We start from the raw sequence: 26,960 nt of genomic DNA, 5'->3' as shown, positions 1-26,960 counted from the left end.
ACAGACACACCCAGCAGTGTAAAGGAAACAACCCAGGATTGGAAAGCGAGAGTGTGAAATTAACAGGAGAAAAATAAAAGGTCAGAGCAGCCCTGGAGCAGGCAAAGGGATTAAACTGACTCAAAATGTTACAAAACGAAACTTGAGGGGTCTAACCTAGCTCCTTATGGTGAGGAAACACCTGCGGGGAGGGGCGGGGCAGGGCAGGAGTCACTGGAAGGAAGCCAGGCTTCTCCTACCTCACTGCTCAAGGGTGAGGAACTCACAGTGGGTGGGAGCGCAGCTGCAGCTCTGTTCCTTACATAGGCCAACCAGGAAGCCAAGAGCGTAGATAGGAGCTGGAGGGACTGGAAGCCTTAAAGAGCTATACTTCTGGCCCTCTCTTGCTGTGCCTCAACCCCAAACATTCTGCAACCTCCCAAAACAGCACTGCAGGCCAGGTACTGAGTGTTCAGACACATGCGCCCTGAGGGCAGTCCACACTCATCCCGAAGCAGGAGCCTAGAATGAGTCTGTGTGGTTCTGAGTTGAAGGAGCACTTATCAGGGAGGTTTCAGGGAGGGTCACCGAAGACAAAGGGTAAAGTGGGCTTTGCTGGAATAAGGATTAGGCTCAACACTGAAGAGGCACCGTGGGGAGAAGGTTTGCAGTATTTATGTTAATACTGTGTTTGGCATCCAGAAGTCATAAAGAGCATGTACTTTAATAATATAAATACAAACAATCTGATCGAAGAAAAATAGGCAGGAGGATAGTCAGATAATTGGTCCTAGCACAGAGAATGGCTGACACGGTGGGCGGAGACAGACAACAGTGCAGCCTGAGGAAGCTCTGAGCAGCCGCCCTCAGGAGAGCAAGCCTGTCAGGACTCCATGACCAGACTTTTCCTCAGTCTCCACGGAGAGAACCAGAAATGTTTGCTCAACAGAAACTGAGCACACTGTTCACACAGGCTGACTTGCTGTCTGGGCATGTCCTCAGGAGTCCCCAAGGCAGGGATGTCTGGGGTACCTGATGTGAGAGGTGGAAGGATACTGAAGGAACCGGTGGAAAGAGTTCCTCTGAGGCGGGAGAGAGCATGGCTCAGCTGGACGTGGCTGGAAGGAGAATGGACCAGGAGAACATCTGAGACCCCATGAACAGCATGGCCAGGGATGCGCTGGGTGCAGATGGATGCAGGACGGAGGGACAGGAAAGGCTCAGGGAGGGAAGTCAGGGCCCAGTCAGTGGTGTCAGGGTGGGATGGGGGACATGGATATTGATTGGCATCCTTGCTTCATTGCGGGTAACGGTCAGTTGATCATGACTTCTCCTCTGCTCCTCAACATGATTCTGCTGGAAGTTTCCAGGTCTTGACACATTGCTCACTCACCTGAGCACCAAGTCCAGCCCATGTCTGCTCCACACCAGAGAGGGCTGATAATCCTTCCCTTTATGAGTGAGAGCAATGCAACCTATAGAGGGTCCCAGTGTCCCAGTAGAGGGTACTGGTCCTGGGTATCCCCCTTCACCCCCACAATGATTTTATTTCTTGATAGCAGAACTCACAAGGTAACCCAGGCCAGGGGCTACAGTGCCTAGAGCCATGAGTACGGCTTTGCTTATGTGATTTTAGAGAAATGAGTAGTTGGTGGGCACGGCCTATAGGGACAGCTGAACCCTCTGTGGGGATGGCCTATAGGGACAGCTGAACCCTTAGCAGGGATGGTCTATAGGGGACTGCCCATACCTGTCTGTGACCAGTGACCCATAGGTGTCAGAGGAGACTGAACATTTGGGAGAGGGGCCCTGAGTCACACTGTGAAACGCCAGGGGAGGTGGCTGCTGTCCCTTGTCAATTGCAGAGCTGAGTCCTTCCTTCCTAAAAACATTTCTGACTATGGAGACAGATGTTTACATGTTCCAGAACATGAGAGCAAATCCAGGTGGGTAAGAGTTTATTGAAGCCATGGGCTGCAGACAAGCTGATGTCAGGGGCAGGTAACCAGAGCAGAGGGACAGGGGCATCCCTGTCCAGTGACCCAGAGGATCAGCAGGCCTCCTGGGAAGCAAAAGGAGAGGTCAAGTCACGAAGGATAGATTGGAGCTTCATCCTGGGGGACTGTCTTTCCTAGACCAGGATCAGGCTGAGATAGCTGGAAGAGGCCACAGGGAGGGACATGAGCCAGCTGGAACCAGGAACAGGCCCATCAGCAGCTGGACTTCTGGCCACAGCAAGCCTGGCTGGAGCAGGCAGGGCTGCAGATCAGGGACATGCTGGAGCAGGGCTTGCAGCAGCTGGGCTGGCAGGAGGAGGCACAGCAGGAGGAGCTGGGCACACAGCAGGCAGGTCTGCACACAGGGCGGCAGAGCAGGGACACGCTGGAGCAGGGCTTGCAGCAGACAGGCTTGCAGCAGACAGGCTTGCAGCAGACAGGCACACAGCAGGATGGCTGGCAGCAGGAGGAGGAACCAGAGCAGATGGGTGTGCAGCAGACAGGCTTGCAGCAGACAGGCACACAGCAGCATGAGGGCTGGCAGCTAGACTGCTGGCAGCATGAGGAGGAACCAGAGCAGATGGGTGTACAGCAGACAGGCTTGCAGCACAGGGTCACACAGCAGGATGGCTGGCAAGGAGAACAGGTGCCGCAAGCTGGCTGGCAGCTAGACTGCTGGCAGCATGAGGATCCAGAACAGATGGGTGTGCAGCAGACAGGCACACAGCAGGACTGTTGGCAAGGGGAACAGGTGCAGCAAGCTGGCTGGCAGCTAGACTGCTGGCAGCATGAGGGTGTGCAGCAGCTGCTGCAGGCTGATTGGCAGCAGGGGCTGGACCCACAGCTCACTGGGGTGCAGATGAGGGTCAGGCAGGGGGCTGGGGCACAGCAGCTGGGGGCACAGCAGCTGGGGGCACAGCAGCTCTCTGGGCAGTCATCCACCTGCCAGGAGGAGTTGGTGCAAGCGTCAGAGCAGACAGACATGGTGGAGGCTGCCATGGTGAGGTTGGTGGAGGAGGGTGAGTGAGTGTGGAGTGAATGTGTGAGTGTGTGTCAGGGGTAGGATACGCTGACTTTATACTCCTCCCTGGCTGGGACTTCCGGCCCAGCCTGTGAGCACAGCTTCCTGCTTGCTGTTGGCCCTGTTCCTGCTTTCATTTCCCGCGTTGCTGCTCACATTGGCCAGTGCCTCGTCTGTTGTTTAGTCTTAGGTTTCATGGAGACCACGTGCACTTTCTCCGTGGGGTGTTTGGGTGTAAGGGAGGGCTGATGGTGACAGAGAGCCGCACGGCCATGGGTCACTACTGGCCCTGGGTCTCATGGGCTGGGGCTGAATTCTGCCCTTCTGTGGTGCTTAGTGATGGTCAGAGGGGCTTCTGGGTAGAGAAACTCTGTGATTTCCCTTCAGCGATGTCAGTTCCCTCAAGCTGGGCAGCCAAGTACCCACCTGTATGGCTAACTGAGCTGTCACCGCCTCACCATGGAGACTGAAGTCCATGTCAGTATCAGGGCTGGTCTACCTGAACCGAGGGGACTGCCCAGGCCACCCAGCTCCTGGGGCTGCCAGCATTGTTGGCTTGTCCCTGACATCTGCTTTCTCCCTGTGGGTTGTGTCCAGATTATCCCCTTTTATACCATGAGTTGGATGATAGCCATACCTTGGTCCTGCCATACCTTGGTCATCTGCAAGGACCCCACTTGCCAGTACAGTCACATGCACAGGTCTGAGACCTCATACCCAGCATCTCCGGAGGGGCACATTTCAGGCCATCTGGAACTCCTGCTTAGGAGCAGACCAGTGTCCCCCAAGCCCATCACCTAATCCAGATATCCTGCTGACCCATTGCTTCCCCCACCCAGGACTGGCTTTACTGGGAGTGGGCACCAATGTTACACAGCTTAGGAATGGCCTTGCGGCCTTTTGCCCTTCCTTCCTGTACCTTGACTCTAGAGAAGAGGGCTTGCGTATCCTGTAAAACACCAGTCACAGACCACCTGCACTTCTCCCAGTCAAATGGGAGCTTGTTGGGGGCCACAGCCCAGTGCACAGTGGCCTGTGGGAACCATGTTGATAAGCCTCTGCTGGTCAAGCAAATAGTTCCCCCCTCCCCCCCCCGTCACTAACATGTGCCTGGACTGTCTTGGAAACTTCCAGCAGCCGGTTTCTACGTAACTATTTGTCCATCATGTCCACTCCCCTACAGCCCTGTCCCCAGTCTGGTTCTGTGGACTCTGCCTTTAGCCTATCTGCCTGACCACCGTACAGTCTGCAGAACTATGTCCAAGAGTAGACCCACCTCTCTTCTCTTTCTTCAGTGGTTCCTTATTTATTTTGCCCCAGTTGGCCGCTGGCTTTCTCTGGGATCTTCCTACCTTCTCCACTGCTGACCTCCCTCTGTCTGGTCCAGGCTCATCTCACACTCTGCATCCCTCCCAGCTCAGTTGCTCTCCCACACCAAGGCCCCAAGCTCTGCCGTAGGTGTGATGTTTCTTGGGCCTCTCAGGAAGCAGGCGGGGAGATTCTTTGTGATCACAGAGGGCATTGGCGCGTAGTGTTTCCTTTGTGAGCTGGCTTTCCCGCCGATGCTGCAATGAAATTCCCAAGGTCATTGACTTAAAAAAAGGAAAGGTTTATTTTGTTTTGTGGTTTTAGATGGGCCGGCCCCGGGCACTTTGGACGATGGTGAGACACACATCACGGTGGGAACATGAGGAGGGGCGGGGCTGCTTGTCTCCTGACAACCAGGAAACAGAGAGGGAAAGAGTCCTGAGTCTCCAGACCTCTTCAAGAGCGCACTCCCCTTAGGCCCCACCTCCTACAGTGCCTTCATCTAGGAGCCAGACCTTCAACCCAGGCCTCAGGGACAGTCTAGGAGCAAAGCACGGTGCCCTCATTACAGTGCCAGGTCTTCCAGACTGGGCTTGTCTGGCCTCGAAGTTCTTTCTATAGCCAGGAGATTTCACTGCGAATGGAGCTTGGATTCTGTAAATTCCTTTTATGCATATGTAGAGGAGATCCCAGGGTCCCCTTTGTTACCTTTCTAAAAATGTTTTTTTTATTTTTATTTATTTAAATTAAAAGATTTTTTTTGTTTTTATTTTATATTAACAGACTCAGCTGGTCAGGAAGATCACGAGGGAGGTCCCAAGTTACCCTCATGTTAATTGCTTCTGAGTGTTGGCTAGTCTCAGGCTCCTGCACAGGCCTTGGGTCTGGGACACTTTTCCCCCTCTCTGTTGCTAGCGTGACACGCTAACACTCTCCTGAAGATCTTTATTCTCTTCCAGGAGTCTAAGCCCACAGCTTGCTCCCCGCCGCTCCCCCTTTGATAGTTCTGGACACAGCCAACCCACGTGGCTTGTCTCATGACCTCCTCTTGGGGCCCGCTGTGCAGTCCCAAAGGCTGTCTTTTGGCAACAAAGCTCTCCATGACCAGTGAAGGCCAGGCTAGACCGTTGATTCTATCTCTGGTGATGTTGAACTAGGAAGAGGAGCCTCTCCCAGGAGATGGAGATGAGAGATGGAGGAGGCCCTCCCCACCAACAATGCCTTGGGGGTTCTGCATGACACCAGAGGAGCTGTGGGTGGCCTGAGGCCTCCCATCCCGGGGGACAGAACTCTGTCTCCGCACAGTGTCAGCCGTTGACACAGGGAACACACCCTTCAGTGGTCACTCTCTCTCATGTGTATGCAGAATTCAGCAGAGGCTTGAGGAAGCGGGGAGGCAGGATCAGGGTTGATGCTAGACGCCTCCCTTTCCTCACTGGGAAAACAGGGACAGCCAGGAGGACCCACTGCTCCCAGGGCTGACGAAGCATCTGTCGTCAACCTGAGTAACACAGGCAGAGTGTCTCCAAAGAGCAGCAACACAATGCAACGGGAACACATGCCGTGGCAAACTGCGGTCTAGCTCAAGAAGGCTGAGGCAAGGGGACATTTCCAAAGGCCGGGAGGGTTATGTGGGGCATTTGAAAACACACCCTGGCCATGAGCATAGCAGCAAGTACAGTGTCCATTACTGGTTGCAGGGCAGAGGCTCGGCAGATGTCCTCAGAGATGTTTTACCACATGAGGCAGTGGGCTCCTCTGTGCCACGCTACGACCCCAGCAGTTCCTGTTGGGACTGGTTCTTGCCACTGGTCAGCCATGCAGGAAGTCGGTCCCGTACATTCCCCCCAGATTCACTGCGTGTTTTGACGGTTTGGGATTCACAGCTCAAGCCTGTGGCTGTAGCCTGGCTCTGAGAGCTTTCATGATGGAAAAGCTGAAAATACGCAGCCACTGTGAAGGAGTCATCGTGGCTGTCGTGTTGCGCAACCATTGTCTAACCTCTTCCCCATCATATCTTTGCTGCAGACCTTCATCCCCTGGACATCCTGGCAGAGGCGGTCCCTACGAACGGTGCTACAAGTGGGATCCGGATGGTGCAGGCCGAGGGTGTGCTGGGGCTCCAGTTCTCAGCCACTGAGCCTCGTACCATGAGCTTCCCGGCCTCTAGAATCTTCTCCAGCTGTGACCTCTTCCCTGAAGAATTCTCCATTGTTGTCACCTTGAGAGTCCCCAGCCTTCCACCCAAGGTCAGTGGCACTTTTTCTTCTCATAAGCATAGTTTTCCTCCTTGCTTTTCTTTATTGATGTTTCCAGCATGCGTGCCCATAGAGCGCTGTACTGATCGGAGCCACAGAAAGCTGCTTGGCAAAGTTGACAGGAATCTGGGATCTGGAGGGCTTGCCTTGCCCACATCCCAGACCCATCTCTGGTCAAGTGCAGGCCCTGTCTGTGCAACCTTCGGCCTGATGGTTGTTGGTATTAGCACAGGTTTGCACTGCCCTGTGGGGTGGTTGTTGATACATGCATGGGTTTGCACAGGTGGCGGTTGATGAATAGCCAAGGGACGGTGTGGCCTAATGGTGAACTGCATAGTCATGGTTTTGGGTGGCTTAGTGGTTGCTAGAACAGTCATAAATTTGTACAACCTGACGGTTGTTGGTATAGTCTCAGTTTTGTACAGCCCGATGGTTGTTAGCATGATCATGGTTTGTGTGGCCTGATGGTTGTTGGTATAGCCATGGATTTGCACGGCTCCTTGGTTGTTGATATAGGCATAGGTTTTTCTAAGTCTGATTACTGTTGGCAGAGTCAAGAGTTTGCACAACCCAACAGCTGTTGGTAAAGTCAAGGAGTGGCATGCCCAATGACTGTTAGGACAGTCTCAAGTCTTTGCAGCTAGTTTGCAGCTAGGGGTAGCTACATAGTGGTTTTCGAAGCCTGGTGATTGTTACTGCAGAGACAGATGTGAGATCAGTTGTTTGCATAGCCACCGGTTTGGGTGGCCTGGTAGTTGTTGGTCTAGCCAAGACTCTGCATAGTTCAGTGGTTGCTGATGCAGTCACAAATGGGCACCACCTCTGGTTGCTGGTGTGAACCCAGATATGTAGAGCGTGATGGTTGTTGTACAGTTCCACAGTGGCTGGAGTGTACACATCTCCATGGTTACTAGCATAGTTCCTGATGTTTACATCTGGAGAATGATTAGTATGGTCACAGCTCTGCACAGCTCAGTACGGTTCTGGGTGTATACAACTCAATGGTTGTCATTGTAGTCATGAATTTCTACAATCAATGTAGGACAATTTGATCACTGCAGAAGAAGTCCTGTATCCTTTCACAATCCCCTGGCCCTGCCTCATGGCTTACAGCATGAGCGCCTGTTGGTTGATGTGTTTTGTACATTTCACATAGGTAGATCATTGAATCTAGCCATTCGTGACTAATTGCTCAGCGTATATCCTCATGGTTTCATGCATGTTGTAGCGTGTGCCATAGCTGCCTCCCTGGTCATAGCTGAGTCGCCTCCTGTTGTGTGCACACTCTGTTCATATGTGCTGACTCTGGGCACTTAGGCTGCCTCATCTCGGGGCTTGGAAATGATGCTGTGGTCAACGTTCATGTCCTAGGGGAGTCACTCTCATTGCTCCTGGGGACAAATCTAGAGGTGGGATTCTTGGGTCACCTAGGAACTCCGTGACTTCTGAGGTACTACCAGGCTGTTTCCACAATCATTACATTATTTGGTGGGAAGTGTGACAGGAATCTGCTCCCTCTGTGTGGTTGGGAAGCAAAGAGAAGAGGGCTAGGGTCCCGGTGTCCCCTTTAGTGGCACATCTGACTTACTTCCACTTCTTAAAGGACCCACCGGCACCCAGCAACACCATGAAGTGGGACCAAGCCTTTAGCACAAAGGTTAGGCGACAAATTGAAGACCCACAGCTCCCGTCCATTCCTGTTATGCTGGATTCTGTTGTTGAGGACTTTCATCCACGACACAGAGGTGCTGGTCAGATGCTTGTTTCTGAGGACTGCGTGGTGGTAGCGCTTGCTCAGAGTGACTTGAGGTGCATCACCCCTCTCCAGCTTTCAGAACAGGTCCTGAGGGTTGGTGTCCATGCTTCTTGGTCTGTCTCCACCAGGGTCTTTGTTTTTCTTCCTTGTGCTTGGCTCTGCTCGGTCACTGACCTGAGGCCTTTCTCTGCATTGTGTCCACGGCTGTGAGCTTCTCCCATCGCAGGCCTCCTGCTGCCTCTGCTCTGTGATGTCCGATGCTGTGTCAACCTGACAGGATTTGGAATCATCTAGGGGACCCTTCTGGGCATGCCAGTGAGGGTGTTTCCAGGGTGGATTAACTGAGTTAACCGAGGGGGAAAGATGGATGTGGGGGGCTTCCCCGACTGAATGAAAAGGAGAAAGTGGGTTGAACACCAGTGTAGCCCCCCCATCTCTCTCTCCTTGCTGACTGAGGATGTGATACAGCACTGCCCCAGGCACCAGTCACCATTCCTCCCCTGCCACGAGGGACTGTGTCCTCAGACCCTGAGCAAGAATCGAGTTGCTTCCTGACATTGCTCTTATTGGGTGTGTTGTCGTGGCAACGAGGGGTTTTTGGTCTCATCATCTCAGCGTGTTTTAGTCTCCTCTGGGTTGTTAAAGGCTATGCTATTCATTTTCACTTATTTCTAAGTTTTCTGGCTTTTTTTTTTTTTCCTGTCGTCGGTTTGTAATTTTGTTCTGTTCTTGCTTGAGCTCGTATTCTGTGTGTTTTCTCTCCTCAGGTTAGCTTCATGACCCATATATGTTCTGTGTAGATAGAGCTCTACACACACACACACACACACACACACACACACACACACACACACTATCTGAGCCCGTGCCACATTGATACCACCACACTATCCACATTCACACCTTCACCACTGACACCATCACCACCCACACCTACACCAGCCCATACCTATAGCACACACACCATCCACACCTATACTGGCATCAGCCACATCTATAACACCAGCATCATCACCACACACACTATTCACACCACACCATTCACACCACACACACCTACATCACCAATACCTATACCACACACACCATCCACACCCACACCACACACCTACACCACCAACACCTACACCAACCACCCCCACACCCACATGTACACCACCCTCAGCACTCACACCTACCCCCCATTCTACCCATACCCCCACATTAGCAGAATGCTTGCTTGGCTGCTGTGAGGAGATCGTGTAGACCTGCCACAGTGTGCAAGTGTTCTGCCTTGGTTAGTCCTTCTGCTAACTGTTCTACTGAAGCCGAGGTGTTAAGTCCTCAACTCACTTTGATGTGACTCTCTTTGTCTCTGTTGACTTTTGCTCTATACTAGTGGTTTTCAACCTTCAAATGCTGTAGCCCTTTAAGGCAGTTCATCATGTTGTGGTGACCCCAACCATAAAATTATTTTCATTGCTGCTTCGTAACTGTAATTTTGCTACTATTATGAATTGTAATGCAAACATCTGATATGCAACCCCGTGAAAAGGTTGTTTTATCGAGGGTCAAGACCCACAGGATGGGAACCCCTGCTCTATACCTTTGTTTTAAGCTCTTCTGTGAACCCAGACTGCACACACTTCAAGCTACTTAACATCTGTACTCACTCAGTTCTAGTGAGATAGAAAATGGTTGCTCCAGGACAGGGGAGATGACTCTGTGGGTGAACGCTAGCCACCTAAGCCTGAGGACCTGAGTTTGAATCCCTAGAACCCATGTGAGAAGCCGAAAATGACAGGGAGTGTCTGCAACCGCAGTGCTAGGGAGGCAGAGACAGGAGAATCGCTGGGCTCATTGGCCAGCCAGACTCATTGAATCAGGGAATGACCATGTGATGCGGGATGTCCTTCTGTAGATGTGTTGCTTTTATCGCTTGGTGAATAAAGCTGTTTCAGCCAATGGTCAAGCAAAATATGGCTAGCTGGAAGTTCAAACAAAGAGACAGGGAGAAAGAAGGGTGGAGTCTGAGGATTCTGGGAGGCAGGACCTTGCCCTTTCGGTCTGAAGATTTGGTTGATGTCAAAGTTCTCTCTAGTGGTAGGCTGTGTTGCTTATCTGATCTTCAGCTTGAACCCCAATATCTGTCTCTGGGTGTTTATTATTCGTGCTATAACCATGTCTTAAAAAATAAAGTGGAGAAGAAAGGAAGAACAAACCATAGGTAGTCTCAGGCCTCCACACACATGCACAGCACACATGTGCAAATACATGAACACATACACACGAGGGTACACAAAAGATATTGCCCTTGTGGGTTGTTCCTTGCACAACTGGTGGTATTGTTGGTATGTATATTGTATTAATAAATCCCGAAAACACAAGGACACGGGGTTGAAGAATAGGTCAAAGGTTAACAGACACCAAGTCAGGTGTCTCACTCCTACCTGTAAGGTCAGCATTGTGGGATCCAATACCTTCTTCTGGCTTCCACAGGCGCCCACTCTTGCTTCGCAGACACTTAAACATGAATAAAAATAAATCATAAGGTGGTGCTGACTGTGTAATTGGAGCAGGAGGAGCTCTGAGGACCTGGACACAGGAGAGACTCCCAGTGCTCAGAGGAGACAAAGGACCATGAATGTTATGGGTGCTGTCAGGGAATACAGAGAAGTTCACCCTGAAACATGCCCCAAGGCATCCACCCTCCTGCTCACATTGACTCCAGGCTGCCAGAGCCACCAGGAGAGCCTCGAGTTCTCAGAGACAGAGGGAGGCACCGTAGACATCAAGATCTACAGAACAGCTCAGGAGCACATGGCACCATCTTCAAAGCCCACAGTCTGGGCTGTGCCCACTCCTCTGCCCAGGTGGAGAAGCCGCCTCAAGAACTGAGACTTCAGAGATAGGACAGGGGCTGCCACTTCCAGATGTCATCTGGCTGCTGACATCCCTGGCTCCCATGAAATCTAGCATGTCTGCGGGGTTTCCCCCAGGAGCAATGTCCCCAGACAGCAGTACTTGTTGACAGTCCATCCATAGTGTGGCAACAGCCTGACTCCAAACACAAACCAGGAAAAGATGCCAGGAACTGATGCACAACACAAGCAGCCCAGGGGTATAAAGGCAGCCACCAGAGTACCTCACACACACACACTCACTAACACACTCACTCACACCTCACCTGCCTCCATCCAACCTCACCATGGCCGCCTCCACCATGTCTGTCTGCTCTGACGCTTGCACCAACTCCTCCTGGCAGGTGGATGACTGCCCAGAGAGCTGCTGTGAGCCTAGCTGCTGTGTCCCCAGCTGCTGCCAACCCAGCTGCTGCCAACCTAACTGCTGCCAGTCCAGCTGCTGTGCTCCCAGCTGCTGTGCCCCAGCCCCCTGCCTGACCCTCATCTGCACCCCAGTGAGCTGTGGGTCCAGCCCCTGCTGCCAATCTGCCTGCAGCAGCTGCTGCACACCCTCATGCTGCCAGCAGTCTAGCTGCCAGCCCTCATGTTGCCAGCCCTCATGCTGTGTGCCTGTCTGCTGCAAGCCTGTCTGCTGCAAGCCCTGCTCCAGTGTGTCCCTGATCTGCCGCCCTGTGTGCAGACCTGCCTGCTGTGTGCCCAGCTCCTCCTGCTGTGCCTCGTCCTGCCAGCCCAGCTGCTGCAAGCCCTGCTCCAGCATGTCCCTGATCTGCCGCCCTGCCTGTTCCAGCCAGGCCTGCTGTGGCCTCTGCTCTGGCCAGAAGTCCAGCTGCTGCTGACCTGTCTGTCCCATGCTTCAGAGTCCCCCACGTGCATGTCTGCTATACTCAGAGCTGAGAGCCCAGTGGTCGTGCTCCCAATAGTTGGGTTCAGCCTCCGTTCCACGTCTCCCTGGTCAGCTCCCAGTGATGTAGCTATTACCCAACAGGCTCAAGGGGGACCCCTTGTATCCACTAAACACCTGTGCTAGGTAGAGACAGCAGGCTCTGTCGCCTCTTCCCCTGTCCTGGGCCTGGGAGCCGAGCTGACATGGGGTCTCTTTCTGTGCGGCCTTCCCCCTCCACTCAGCTCCCCCCTCAGTGCCCTCCATTGCCATCTTCTACTTTGTGAACTAAAATAAAACTTAGATTCCAGAAAAGCCTGTGACGTTCTGGTCCTTTAAGCTTCTTCATTATTCTCTTCCATTCCGACTGGTCTTTTCTACACCTGCCATGCCAGACCAGCTGCTGTGCCCCAGCCTCCTCATTACTCTTTCTTATCTCTACTCCAGGGAGCTGTGTGTCCACCCCTTGGTTGGACCATCTCTGGGATCCAATTCTGCTTCCAGAAGTTTCTGCCAGTTCTCACTCTTGGTGGCTTATTTCCTAGTGTGCCTCATCCTTTTTGGTTGAGCTGTGAACTTGTGTTTGACAGAGCCCTAGTGGATGGAGGCCTTGGTTGAAGGTGCTAAAGCAGCAGGGGGCATGATCAGCCATGTTAGATTTGGGGCTTGACCTGAAGAAGACCGCCCAGAACACACGGGTTTGGGGGACTAGAGAGATCTTCATGCAAACATTTGAATATATACACACACACACATTACACAAAAGATACACCTCCTGTGTATTGATTTTTGCACAATGATCTTGTTGGGATATTCATTGTATCTACAAATAAATAAAAAACGCATAGGACACAGGGATGGAGAATTGGGTCATCGGTTGACAGCACTTACTGCTCTTTCGGAGCTGGAACTCCCACTCTGAGGGATCTAGTATCCTCTTCTGAATCCCACAGGAACCCACGCGTGCTCCATGGGTGCATACACAGAATAAAAACAAACCTTCGCAAGAGCAAGGATGGTTCAATGACATGCCCATAAATGTTTGCCTTTTAAAGAATCCAGAGCACTACTGAGACCTCAAGAACAATGGCAATGGGTTTTTGATCCTACTGCACGTATTGGCTTTGTGGGAGCCTAGGCAGTTTGAATGCTCACCTTACTAGACCTGGATGGAGGTGGGTGGTCCTTGGACTTCCCACAGGTCAGTGAACCCTGATTGCTCTTTGGGCTGACGAGGGAGGGGGACTAGATTGGGGGAGGGGGAGGGAAAGGGGAGGCAGCGGTGGGGAGACAGAAATCTTTAATAAATAAATACATACATACATACATACATACATACATACATACATACATACATACATACATAAATCCAGAGCAGGGTGGACCAAGCAGCCTCTTGTTTTCTGCTGTACTGGCCATTTCCTGATGGCTTCTGGGCCATTGGCTTCTCCTGTGAATTCTATCACCCTCAGGTGTGTAGAATAAGTTAAACTAAATACAAACCAATCAGAATAGGACAGAACAAAGCAGAAAAAAGGCATGCAGGTGCAGAGACTCACACTTTTTCACATAGAGAAATCCCATGAAATTGAAAGTTGGGATATATATGAATATACATAAATTTATTGTATATTTTATTTATTGATTATTATATATTATTTTATATTATTATATATACATATTTAATATATATTCTAATGTCATGTAAGAATAAATAACAAACAAACACATACACATAAAGGCTAATGGTCAGACAAAGCATTATAAAACTTCCAAAATTCCTTTTCAGTTCCTTTCGTGTTGGCATCTGCGGCTAGCATGGGGCCTCCCTGAAGTGTGCTTTGTAAACCCAGGGGGACTCTGCTGGATAGTAGGAAATTTTCCTTTGTGAGTGGTTATCAGTTGGAATTAGGGATGGCGTTTTTGTCCACATCTTCTTTCATTCCTGGAACCCCAATCTTCCTTGGACCTGTTCACGCCTCCACAATCCACAGCAAGTGTTGGTGCCTACCGGCCTCCTCTGGTAGCATGCAGGGCGCCTTCCAGTACCATGAACACTAACTATTCAGTAGGGGCTGAAGGCTTTAGGAAGACACCAGCTCCACTTCTCAATGTTCAGTGAGATTTATAGTGTTATCTTCAGCGGCAGAGTTTACCTTCAGCTCGTGGAGAGCCACCACAGCCTTGGCAAGGTGGTTTATACAGGCCCCTTTGTTCAACAAATTGGTTAAATGTAACCTATTCCCAGACCTGGAGGTTTAATTTGGTGGCAAGAGATGTCTATTTGGCAATTTGTCTCCCTGTAGTTTGTGATTATTTTTCTTTCATATGTATGTTCATTTAAAGAAGCCTCTGCTGCTGTAGGTTTCCAAATCACCCCCAAATAGTCCTGAGTTTTAGTTTTCCTTCTTTGTGCTCTCTCCCTCACCTCCCCTTCTGTTAGCTTCCTTGTTTAATCCTCCCATTCTAGCCCCATCTCGTCCATCCATAGCCACATATTCTATTTCCGCTTCTTTGGGGATTCCTTCCCTACAACACTTTTCTCCATACTTAACCTCTGCTTACATGGATTGTAGGCTGCTTATTGAAGAGTTAGCAGTTTTCTTCCACACAGAAGCAAACACAAACCATACTTGCCATTTTATCACTCTCAGAATGATTTCTCTCTCTAGCTCCATCAGTTTATCTGTGGTTTTTGTGGGTTCATCTTTAAACAACATTGTAGCGTTCTATTATGGAAATATACATTTTCTTAATGTATTCATCCACTGAGAGACGCCTAGGCTGTTTCCATCTGTGGCTGATGCAAATAGAGCAGCCGTGAACACGGAAGAGCAAGGTAGTAGGGTGCAGAGTCCTTTGATAAATGCCCAAGAGGGGTACGGATGGACTTGAGGTATATTTGATTCCCTGCTTTGAGGAACTGCCACACTGACTTCCATAGTGTCTGTACAAATTTTTACATACCCTAGCAATAAATAAGTGTTCCCCTTTCCACAAGTCCTCACCAACTTGAGTTGTTATGTGTTTTATTTATCTTGTCTTCTATTGTTGGTGTAAGGTGATATCATAATGTAGTTTGGATTTGCATTTTCCTGATGACTGAGGAGGCTGAACTTTTCGTTATGTGATTTTCAGCCATTCAGCCAATTTATCTTCTAGAATTCTCTGTTTAGAACCGTATCTCATTTTTAATTGTGTTGTTTTCTTGATGCTCCCCCCCCACACACACACTTTTTGTTTTTTCCAAGACAGGGTTTCCCTGTAGTTTCAGAGAATGTCCTGTAATACGGCTCTTGTAGACGAGGCTGGCCTCGAATGCACAGAGAGCTACCTGCCTTTGTCTCCTGAATGCTGGGATTAAAGGTGTATACACCACCACTGCCTAGTTTGATGCCCTTTTTTTTTTTTTAGATCATTACATATTTTAGACACAAGTCTCTACCAGATGTGTCTTCCCCATTCTGTACTTTATCACTCTGTGCAAATGACACTCCTGCTGACACCAGGAGCCCCTTGGTTTTTTTTATTGGGTTGTCTCTATTTTCCCTTAGATACTGAAATGATTTTTGCTGTCCCTGTAATTCTTACCCACTGCCTCTGGCTTCCACGAGTCTGACCAATCCTGGTCATTGCTGCTCTCAGGGTTCCTGGGAAGTTTTCAGAATCTTCTGCTGGGTTGGCCTCACCTCTTTTTCAATGTAACACCTCTGCCTATGGATCTGTCACATGACCCTGTCTTGTCGGCTGAGCTGGGTGTACAGACTGATGTATTTCAAAAAAAAAAAAATCTAGCGTGTATCAGCTTTTGTTTGAAATGAAATCGCTCCATCTTACTGCTTGGAGGCCCTAACACAGGATCTCATTCGGCCATTAGATTCCAAGCCCTGACGCCCATCCACCCCAGCCAGTGCCTGATATTATGAGTGGGAAGCCATTTGGAGTCTCCGAGGCCCAGACTTTCCCCAAGGATGTCCCCTTGACCATTAGAAATATGGCAGACTACAGAAACCGTGAAATAGTAAGTGACAAGAACTCAGGGTGTCCTCAAACATGGAGCCGTGCTGAGCATGGCAGCTGCATGGGACAGCGTCTGCTAAATAAATTGTGCTCACATTGCATATGAAACCCCCGAGTTGTCTTGAGGGAGGGAGCTGGTTGTTTCCATGGAGCAACAGGAGCTCTGTGGACCTGGGTAGAGAAGAAGCTACCAGCTCTCAGAGGGGACAAAGGACCATGAATGTTATGGGTGCTGTCAGGGAATACAGAGAAGTTCACCCTGAAACATGCCCCAAGGCATCCACCCTCCTGCTCACATTGACTCCAGGCTGCCAGAGCCACCAGGAGAGCCTTGAGTTCTCAGAGACAGAGGGAGGCACCGTAGACATCAAGACCTACAGAACAGCTCAGGAGCACATGGCACCATCTTCAAAGCCCACAGTCTGGGCTGTGCCCACTCCTTCTCTGCCCAGGTGGAGAAGCTGCCTCAAGAACTGAGACTTCAGAGATAGGACAGTGGCTGCCACTTCCAGGTGTCACCTGGCTGCTGACATCCCTGGCTCCCATGAAATCTAGCATGTCTGCGGGGTTTCCCCCAAGAGCAATGTTCCCAGACAACAGTACTTGTTGACAGTCCATCCATAGTGAGGCAACAGCCTGACTCCAAACACAGACCAGGAAAAGATACCAGGAACTGATGCACAACACAAGCAGCCCAGGGGTATAAAGGTGGCCACCAGAGCACCTCACACACACACACACTCACTAACACACTCACTCACACCTCACCCTCCTCTATCCAACCTCACCATGGCCGCCTCCACCATGTCTGTCTGCTCTGACGCTTGCACCAACTCCTCCTGGCAGGTGGACGACTGCCCAGAGAGCTGCTGTGCCCCCAGCTGCTGTGCCCCCAGCTGCTGCCAGTCCAGCTGCTGCCAACCTAGCTGCTGCCAGTCCAGCTGCTGTGCCCCCAGCTGCTGTGCCCCAGCTTCCTGCCTGACCCTCATCTGCACCCCAGTGAGCTGTGGGTCCAGCCCCTGCTGCCAATCTGCCTGCAGCAGCTGCTGCACACCCTCATGCTGCCAGCAGTCTAGCTGCCAGCCCTCATGCTGCACCTCCTCACCTTGTTGTGTGACCCTTTGCTGCAAGCCTGTCTGCTGCACACCCGTCTGCTCTGGATCCTCCTGCTGCCAGCAGTCTAGCTGCCAGCCCTCATGCTGCACCTCCTCGCCTTGTTGTGTGACCCTTTGCTGCAAGCCTGTCTGCTGCAAGCCTGTCTGCTGCACACCTGTCTGCTCTGGATCCTCATGCTGCCAGCAGTCTAGCTGCCAGCCAGCTTGCGGCACCTGTTCTCCTTGCCAGCCATCCTGCTGCATGACCCTGTGCTGCAAGCCTGTCTGCTGCACACCCATCTGCTCTGGATCCTCCTCATGCTGCCAGCCATCCTGCTGTGTGCCTGTCTGCTGCAAGCCTGTCTGCTGCAAGCCCTGCTCCAGCGTGTCCCTGCTCTGCCGCCCTGTGTGCAGACCTGCCTGCTGTGTGCCCAGCTCCTCCTGCTGTGCCTCCTCCTGCCAGCCCAGCTGCTGCAAGCCCTGCTCCAGCATGTCCCTGCTCTGCTGCCCTGCCTGCTCCAGCCAGGCCTGCTGTGGCCAGAAGTCCAGCTGCTGCTGACCTGTCCCATGCTTCAGAGTCCCCCGCGTGCATGTCTGCTATACTCAGAGTTGAGAACCCAGTGTTCCTGCTCCCACATCGAGGCTCAGCCTCACACCCAGGTCTCCTTGTGTTTTCCATATTGATTTTTTTCCCCACTCTTTTTCATCTGCCCAGACGCTGGCTACCATCCTGTGACCAGCTGATGACCTGTGAATCCTACAAACCTTCTAAAATTCCCCCAGAGTATCTGGCCACCCGTGGGAACAGGCTTTGTGTGGAATGTGTGGGTCTCTCTGGGACCCTGGCCTTGAGCTACATCCAATGTTGGCCTTCCACCGCACTCCATGGGTGTCCTGTTTCTGTTTGCCTGGCTCTTTTGATGTAGCCATTACCCAACAGGCTCAAGGGGAGCCTTTGTGGCTACTAGACACCTGTCCTAGGTAGAGACAGTAGACTCTGCCTCCATTTCCAATATCCTATGCCTCGGCGCTGAGCTGAAGTGTTGTTTCCTTCTCTGCAGCCTCCCTCCTCCACCATGCTCCCTTCCCCTTCCTTGCTTCCGTCCACTGCCATCCTCTACTTTGTGAACTAAAATAAAACTGAGATTCCTGGAAGAGCTGGTCTGGTGGTCCAGTCCTTTAGGCTTCTCCATGTGTCCACTTTCCAGTCCAACTGGCCATTTCCACCTCTGTCATCTCTGGGATCCAATTCTGTTTTTGAAGTTTCTGCTGGTTCCAGTTTGTGTTGGTATATTTCCTTGTGTGCCCCATCCCTTTTGGCTGTGACGTGGTCTTGTCTCTGACAGAACACTGATGAAGACCTTGGATGAAGGTGTTGGAAGCACCAAGGGCCATGATCAGCCGAGTTAGATTTGGAGCTTGCCCCTGTTGACCACACAAAACACACAATTTTGAGGGAATAGAGATTTTTAGTGGGCTGAAGCACTGAGGGGGAGGCCTGCCAACTTCAGTTTGACTCCCAGATCCAGCAAGGTAACAAGAGAGAACTGACTTCAGCAAGTTGTCTTCTGACATTCACAGGTACCCACACACCACATACAGAGATACCACACATAACATGCATATACAAAACATGCATGCATGCATACTCACAAAACACGACACACTCATACACATCCATACAACACACATACACACAATATACATATGCAATACACACATACATGACACAGGCACACACATACACACACTCACTCATACACACACAGACATTCATACAATACATACATACATACATACATGCACGCACAATAAAGACACTCACACATGCTTACTCATGCACACACATACATTCACATATACACTCACACACATGCCATACACACAGCTCACACCCACCCACACACACTCACACTTACATAAATAAATCAAATTATGCTGTTTAATCTAGCATGTTGCTTAGAAAGACTTGTAGCAAGATTACAAACACCTCTCCAGCATGTCTCCTAGAGACCTTTTCATCCACTGCTCTGTTTGGCTGCTATCCTGATGTCTCTTTTGTTTCAGCAATGGTCAGGCTCAGGGAAGAGAAATCCATGGTTTGTTGCCCTTGCCAATAACAAAAATGTCAGAAAGTTGAGTGGCAAAGCTGTTGCCATTGGCATCTTTCACACAAATAAACCACATCAAAAGAGCCAGGATGTCTCTCTCTGTTGGCGATCATACCAATTCTTCCCAAGGTAGCCGTTCCAGTCACCATACACAAGTTCTTGGTGTCAAACTTGATGTAGTCGGTTATTTTGCCTGTGTCCAAGTCGATCTGAATGGTGCCATTCTCCTTGATGAGGACATCAGAGTAGCGAATAGCATGGACATGTTCAGTCACCAGATGTGGGACTGCTTTTGTGCCCACAGGGATCTTTCTCACTTTGCTTAACTTGACCTTGGCCTCCTCGAGTGTAATGCAATGAACAGCAAAGCGACCCTTGGTGTCGGAGATCAGATGGACGTTCTCTCCAGTCTTGTGATGATGATGTCCATGAACGCAGCAGTGTGGGTTCTATCGGTCCTGACTTTGCCAACGATCTCAATCAAAAGCTGCACACAAATCTTTATTTCACCTCCACTCAGGGCACACTGTTCCCTAGGAAAATGATCAGAGGCAGGCATTTCTTAGCTTGTGAGGACCACAAGCTAAGCTTGAATGGATGTGAGCAAACTTGTCTGCCACCTTATCCAATGTTTTGGAGCAGCTACCTGCTTCAGATATTTCTTGGGACCATGAGTCGTGGCTGCACTGCGAATGGAAAGAGTCTCCCCTTCTTCCAGTGGATGAAGAGATTAGAGTCGGAGGCGTCAAGTCATTTTTTTAAGACAAGCTTGTCAGCAGAATGGGAATTGGTGGTTTGGCAGGCGGATGTCTCTTTTCTAGTGTTCAGCGCTCCGACAGCTGCTGCTCCCACAGGCGACTATGGTGCATTTGATGGTTCTTATCTGAAGGGACAGCCCCTAGCAGCCTTTCGGTGAACATGGGCCTGGTCATTTCCTTCCAAATTCCAAGGCTTGCAGATAGGCAAGGGGGGCAGGAATCAGGTGCCTCCTGGGTCCTTCCTCTGCCCAGTGCCCAGTTGGTTCATAGGGCTAGGGAGGACAGTTCTCTTGTCCTTGATACTATGGCTCAACCTCTCTGTAAGTCCCCCACTGATGGCAGCCAGCCTAGCCTTGGAAGATGGCCACTTCCTCCTTGGAGGATTCTGGAAATAAAGCTTGTTTCCCCATCATGGGGCACTGTAATCAGGCAAGAATGCCCTTCGGTCATTAGAGTTCCACCAGGTGTGGTGTGTGGAGTACTGGACCCTCACTTCTAGATGGGTTCAGCAGCCACGGTCAGGGGGTCCTGAGCTCACGCAGCATCCTGGAAACCATCACCTGCTCTGACTGTGTGAGCCTGTGTGGGACGTAGTCACTTTGGCAGGCTTTGCTCTGTCTGGGCTGTGAGTTCGTATTTATGTTTTAGCTGTTAACACTGAGGATGAGTTTGTGGAGATCCTGAGTGAAATAGGCTGACTTGGCTCTCTTGCTTTCTGTGATACTCTGCCCTGCTCACCTGGGTACCTAACGTGCTCTAACAGTGCTATCTGGCAGGTACAGCTCACACTGGCAACCCTCACTGTGCCAGGCTGAGATGGGAAACACAACAGATAGAATTTATTTAATAACTAGGCTTTCCATTAGGGCTGTTTGGATGTGGCTGAAGTGTGTCCCCAGAGTCTGTCTTGGGATCCTAGTCCCTGTTGGGGTGACACTGAGAGGTGGGGTGTGATGAAGGCCAGAACTAACTCCTTTTTACCTCAGGGGTCCCCTCCCACCATGTGACCTCTTTCCAGGCCACCATCCATGGTGGTATGATGCACTTAGTGGGGGACCATGACACAGAACTGGTGCCATGCTGCTGGACTTCCAGTCTCCAGAGCCATGTTCATATATAAGTCTCTTCATTAGCACCTGGCCTTGGGTATTTCATGAGAGGAACAGAAAGCATGCTGACACACTGTATCTAAGATGCAGCGCTTCTCTGGCCTGAACCGGCTGTGTTTCAAACGCTCATAGTTGTATGTGGCAAGTTACGGTCACACTGGCAGTGCTAGTAGCCGGGACGATTAACACCACACTGTGTGATTGATTTGAACGTTGCACTTACACCCAAAGTCGCTGCTAACTGGGACTTGGGTCATTTTTCGTGCCATTGTGTCTCACTAGCCCCACACTGGAATCTGCAGCCTACTGAGCCCTCGTGCTGACTTTGCCTCTGCCACTTTAGCCCAGGCCATGAGACAAACAACTGCCACTGGGGCCACTGGGCCCTTAGGTCATAAACATATTCTTCCCAGAGCTGGAAGGCTGGGGGCCAGAAGTCAGCGCAGGGACAGTCAGCCACTTGGGGTGTGTTCTGGGTTCTGGCTGAACCTCACTCCTGGCCACAGACATGGAAGGGGGCTGCAGTGTGAGCAGCACCAATCCCATCATGAGGCTCCACCTTGCTGACTTGATCACCCCATCACAAGGCACACTAGGGTTGGGGGGGGGCGCCAACAGCTTGGACTCAGCTCATGACTGCTGAGCACAGGGCTCCTCTGGCTGCTAATTTGAAAACCTCCCTAGCCCCTGTCCTGAGTGGACACTCAGACTAGCTTTTATACCCATGTTTTCTTATAGGAATATATTGTATCCTGAGTATCCCTTTCTACCTTCTCCCTCCTTATTTTCTCCCTCTTCTCCCTCCAACTAATCCCCTTTGTCCCCGTAGACCCATGGTTCTCACCCTTCCTAATGTGTGTGACCCTTTAGTACAGCTCCTCATGTTGTGGTGACGCCAACCATATAAAAGTATTTTCATTGCTGCTTCATAACTGTATTTTGCTACTGTTAAGAGTTGCAATGTAAATATCTGTTTCCCGATGGTCTTAGGAGATCCCCGTGAAAGGGTGGTTCAACCCCTTAGGGGTCATGACCCATGACCCATAGACCATTTGATTTCTATTTGCATTTAATCCACACGTTCGTGATTTTCTTTAACCATATAAAATCTAGGAACGGAAATGGGATAAAATCTACAGTATTTGTCTTTCTGAGCATCGACTGGGTTCACTGAATGTGATTGTTCCCAGTGACAGCCCGTTTCCCTAAAAGCCACGTGACTTTGCTCCTTGTGTCTGGATTAAATTCAGCTGGGCACACTCGCCCCCCTCTCACTCTCCGGGCCTGTTGATGGACGCCTAGGCCACAGAGAACAATCTAGAACACTCTGCTGTGCAGATGCTTCTGTGACCTGTGGACCTGGAGTCCTGCAGAGACCAGTGCTCTTGTCCACTCACCCCTTCCACTGGCACACAGCAGCTGTGCACTCAGATAAGGGTCCCCCAAGTAGTCTTTTTCTCTTCTAAAAGAATATTTTTAAATTGTGTATACATACGCACATGAGTATAGTCCAGAATGGAGTGTGGATCCTCTGGAGATGGAGTTATTGGGCAGCATAAGCCCCTGATGGGAGTGCTGGGCACTGAACTCGGGCCTCTAGAAGAGCAGCCCGTGAGTACTCTTAAATGCTTGTGCCATCTCTCCAGCCCCATAGCCATTATTTCTTGCCTTAGTTTCTTTTCTACTGCCCTGACAAAACCTCATTGTAACTGCGTAAGCGAATGCAGACAGATTGTCAAAATATAGACAGCTTTAATGGAGGAATAGACTTACAGAACCACCTTTCCCGCAGAGACCAGGAAAGCAGAATTTATAGGCAAACTTTAGCCTGAGGCGAACACGCCCCCTAAGGGGTGGGACTTATCCCTACACCTCATGACCAAGACAACTTGTAAAGTAAGCATTTCATTCAGGAACTCCTAGTTCATACAGTTAAGTCCGTGACTGCCGTGGAGGGGAGCGTGGCAGCAGACAGGCAGACGTGGCACTGGGCAGTAACCGAGAGCTTGTATCATGACCCAGAAGCATGAGATAGAGAGAGATAACTGGGAGTGAGTGGGCTTTTGGAATCCCAGAGCCCACCCCAGTGCACACCTCCTCCTCCAAGACCGCACCTCCTCATCCTTCCCCAACAGCGGACTATCTAGGGGTCGAGGATTCAAACATGAGTCTATGGCCGCTCTTCTCTTCCATCCACCTCCCCTCTTGGTGGCTATTTTTGTCCTGGCTGTGCTTTCTCTCTCTCACTCTTGTGACTGAATTGGCATGCTTGGTCTCAGTGAGGCTTCCGTTCTGTTTATTTCTTTTTTCCTTCTGTGTCTGGAGGAACTGGCCCTGTTTGTCCCTATCATTGTGTGGAAGCTCTATGGTGCTAATTTGTTCTTCCCTGCCTCCAAGGGGAACGTTAAACCCAGCCGCTTGGGGTTACATTTCCTTGCATACTTCCTGTCTCCTGTTGTGGAACACAGGGGGATCATGGTTTATCTTACTGGGCAGCCAAGGAAAGGCGGCTTAACCTCTTTGTACAAGGTTCTCTTTATCTGTCTAGATATAGATTAATCTAGGCTAGGTGACAGTGGTTAGATATTGGATTAGTTACTTTTCTCCTAGTGGTAACAACTTAAGGATTTATTCTGGCTTCTCACTGAAGAGCGAGTGCTTCAGTCCATCACGGTGGATAAGGCAAGGCTGTTGCTCACAGCAGCACGGTCATGTGGCACAGGCTCCTCAGGCCTCCTCACCAAGGTGTACAGAGCTCAGGACCAAAGCAGAGTCCGTCTAGAACCCTCAAGCCTTACGCCTGCCACCTAGCACCTGTCAGCTAGAACCTGTATCCACCACCTCCCCAGAATGGCACTGCCACCCACTGGGTATCAAATGTTGAAACTTGGGAGCCTAGGAAGCACATTCCAGTCAGTGACTTTCCACCTCTGGTCCCTGTTGGCTCATGGTCATCCTTCAGAGCAAAACACACCGAGGACCAATACAAAACTCTCCGTGGCCCTCAACAGTCTCAACACTTAAAAGTCCTTGAAATGCAAGACAGTCATTTAACTCTGAGCCCCTGTAAAAATCAAACCCTGCTCACATACGCCAACATGGAAATATTCCCAGTCCAAACAGGAAGACTGGCGACAAAGACCACACCAAAGCGAAGCAGAACCCAGCGGGGCTCACTCCTTCAGCCCCGAGTCCAGGATCTCAGGTTCATGGCGTCCTTGTTGGGGGCCCCCTGAGTAGCCTTGCCCACAGCCCACTGCCTGCAGCACACATCTCTTTCTTTGAACAGCCCCACCTCATGCCTGCACTTTTCCTCAACAGATTTTTGGCTACCTGGCATCTCCAACATGCTGGGGTCCCCATTACAGTGTTTAAGGACTTCTCTAGGTCCCCAGTGCTATTTTGGCTTTACCTTTGCAGCTTCCTGCATGGTCCATACAAACTCACGGAGGGACTCTGGCCTTCCACACAGTGCCTGGCCTCAGAGACTGACTGGAACCCTGGCACATGCTCCAGGACATTGCTACGTTTATACTCCACATGCCTAATATAACAGCGCTGTATGGATGGTGACAGCAGGTGGTGTTCTCAGCTTAAGAGCAGTCTGTCCCTTTTGTCCTAAAGCCAAAGCAGCCTCTTGTGCCTGTGTCAGGCAAATCTAGACGGTCTTGTTGGAGCAGGTTTCCCCAGAGTGGTCACATTCTCTCTTGTGTCAGGGGACTCTAGACGGTCTTGTTGGAGCAGGTTGCCCCAGAGTGGACACATGCTCACTCTCACTTCTGTTGCCCCAGTTCGTCCTGTGGAGCTTTTCCTTCCTTGCACTGATTTCTTTGGCAGTTGCCACTCGCTTCTGTTGGCATCTGCTATATGGGCAGCTGCTTTGCTGGAGACTTCGAATTCTCTCCTACACCTTTTCCCACTGAACTGCGTGTTCTCCACATCTCCCTGCTCTGCCTTCTGTTCAGAACTCTCACTGTAAACCTGGAGAAAGGTGGCGAGCATCAACCACGCCACAGGCCTGGCGCTAGGCTATCTTTAAAATCCTCTCCACCAAACACATCAGTCCATTAGTTTTTAACTTGGTCCCATTCAATATTCGGACACGTGGGCAAAATGTAGCCAGCTTCCTTGGCAGGCAGTAATCCTGAACGACCTCGAGCCCAGGTCCCAGGAGAGTTCTGTTCTTTGACATCTCGAGAGTCAAGTCTTTACTGTCTGCACTGGCCTCTGATCATGTGAATCACCCTCAGAATTGCCCATTAAGCTCAGTTCACAAGAGTCCAGGACTTTTCCAGCCCCAGACTCTCCCACACTTCTCCCATGAACCAGTCCAAAGGCCTGAGCACACAGATGCACCACAACAACCGTGCCACCCGTCTGGTTTTCTGTAGGATTCTTTCCTTGCCATCGTGAGGGAATACCCAGTTTAAGGAGGATGGACCTATCTGGGCTCACGGCTCGAGAGGGTACACTAAGTCCTGGCTGGAAGGTGTGGCAGGAGGAGTATATGACTGGGCATTTCACATCTTAAGGATCAAGGGGCAGAAACTCAAGCCAAGAGTCACTCTTCTGCCCCCACCATGACTTTCCACTACCATCTAGGCCCTGTTTAAAACACATAGTGAGCCTCGTGGAGACATGTCACACTCATGGAGACATGTCACACTCATGGAGACATGTCACACTCATGGAGACATGTCACACTCATGGAGACATTTCACACTCAAACCACTCAGACAGGAAGCGCTGAGAACACTGCCAGGCACACTGCAGGTTCTCAGGGCATCCCACGGACCATCCCTGTCCCTGTCGTCACCATGGAAACGACCGACCATTTTTCTGAGCTCTGAATCTTCCATTCAAGTCTGTGCGCTGTGATTCCCTGCCCTCGGGTCACGGCACCAAGCTTCCACAAATGCTGCTCCTGGTTCCCTGTGGCTGCTGTCCCCTTGCTCACACTCCTTGGGCTCTGCTAGGTGTGTCTCACAGTGAGCTGAGTCCATGGTGTCCCCTGTGGGTGACCACAGAGCGCTGTGACTGACAGTTATGGAGTATGGAATGCGATGAATGTGTAGAAAAACTACCTGGGTTTGGGTGGAACTTCAGTCAAAACCCAAATGGCTTAAGCCAAATAAAAGCTACGGAAGCCCTACACCCGGGGGCATCATGTCCTGAGTCTGCTCAGGGAGCAAGCATGTGCTCTGGTTTAGAGCTCTGCACACACCTTTGGCACCGTCTCAGAGTCTCATGGGGGTTTTACGCTGGTGGCTTCAGCTTCCCTCTGTCCTCGCCATGTCCCTGCAGTTGCCTCGGTGAGGGGGTGGGGGGACTACTGGGTGCTCAGAATCTCTCTTGACCTGGCCCCCTGTGAACAAGGGCAGAGCAGTTCCGCAGATGGGCAACTCAGTAGCTAGTGGAGGGGGTCTCACCCACAGACACTGAACTCGCTCATTATCATCACGATTCTTGGTTTGTCACGTTACTGGACGGCATGGGAAGTTCTGGTGATGGTGGCCCTGCTCACCCCTTCCTCACGCCAGCTGAAGACTCTAAGGAGGCCTCCATTCCTGAGAGACTCAACTGTGTGAGGCCTGAACATTGTCTCTCTGCCCACGGCGCTACTCTACACCCGACAAGAGAGGGCAAGAGGGCACTGGGATGCAGGAGAGGTATGCCTGAGACGGGCATCTGGGAATCAGGGCCAGCTCTCCCCAGCTCACCTCCCTGGCACGGGTCATCCCCGTACCATGAACTCCATGTTACTTT

At 50.9% G+C, this 26,960-nt stretch overlaps 4 protein-coding genes across 6 annotated transcripts in view; 3 read left to right on the top strand and 1 right to left on the bottom strand.

Annotated features, from left to right (window-relative positions):
* Positions 1–26,960, top strand: part of Tspear (thrombospondin type laminin G domain and EAR repeats) — a 147,957-nt gene that overhangs the window by 80,967 nt on the left and 40,030 nt on the right. The window contains exon 3 of the mRNA XM_050141940.1: positions 6,334–6,554. Within this exon, the coding sequence (XP_049997897.1) occupies positions 6,334–6,554 (221 nt within the window). The remainder of the gene's footprint in view (positions 1–6,333; positions 6,555–26,960) is intronic.
* LOC126501359 (keratin-associated protein 10-8-like) lies at positions 2,013–2,975 on the bottom strand. 3 transcript variants are annotated; one of them, XM_050142012.1, is made up of 2 exons: positions 2,499–2,975; positions 2,013–2,387 (listed from the first exon to the last, which is right to left on the bottom strand). In XM_050142012.1, the coding sequence occupies exons 1-2, from the start codon at positions 2,973–2,975 to the stop codon at positions 2,190–2,192; spliced, it is 675 nt and encodes a 224-aa protein (XP_049997969.1). In that variant the 3' UTR covers positions 2,013–2,189. The 3 variants fall into 3 exon arrangements, with proteins under 3 accessions (XP_049997969.1, XP_049997962.1, XP_049997952.1); XM_050142005.1 differs by having other exon boundaries at positions 2,013–2,606; positions 2,700–2,975; XM_050141995.1 differs by having other exon boundaries at positions 2,013–2,632; positions 2,726–2,975.
* LOC126499997 (keratin-associated protein 10-3-like) lies at positions 11,507–12,058 on the top strand. The gene has a single exon (XM_050139577.1). The coding sequence runs from the start codon at positions 11,507–11,509 to the stop codon at positions 12,056–12,058; it is 552 nt and encodes a 183-aa protein (XP_049995534.1).
* On the top strand, positions 16,912–17,775 carry LOC126499990 (keratin-associated protein 10-1-like). The gene is made up of 3 exons (XM_050139565.1): positions 16,912–17,027; positions 17,079–17,394; positions 17,467–17,775. The coding sequence occupies exons 1-3, from the start codon at positions 16,912–16,914 to the stop codon at positions 17,773–17,775; spliced, it is 741 nt and encodes a 246-aa protein (XP_049995522.1).

Source organism: Alexandromys fortis, unplaced genomic scaffold (assembly GCF_014885135.2).
Source record: "Alexandromys fortis isolate MF-2015 unplaced genomic scaffold, M_Fortis_MF-2015_v1.1 scaffold_9, whole genome shotgun sequence".
NCBI lineage: Eukaryota > Metazoa > Chordata > Mammalia > Rodentia > Cricetidae > Alexandromys > Alexandromys fortis.
This window is presented reverse-complemented; position numbering and strand designations above follow the sequence as displayed.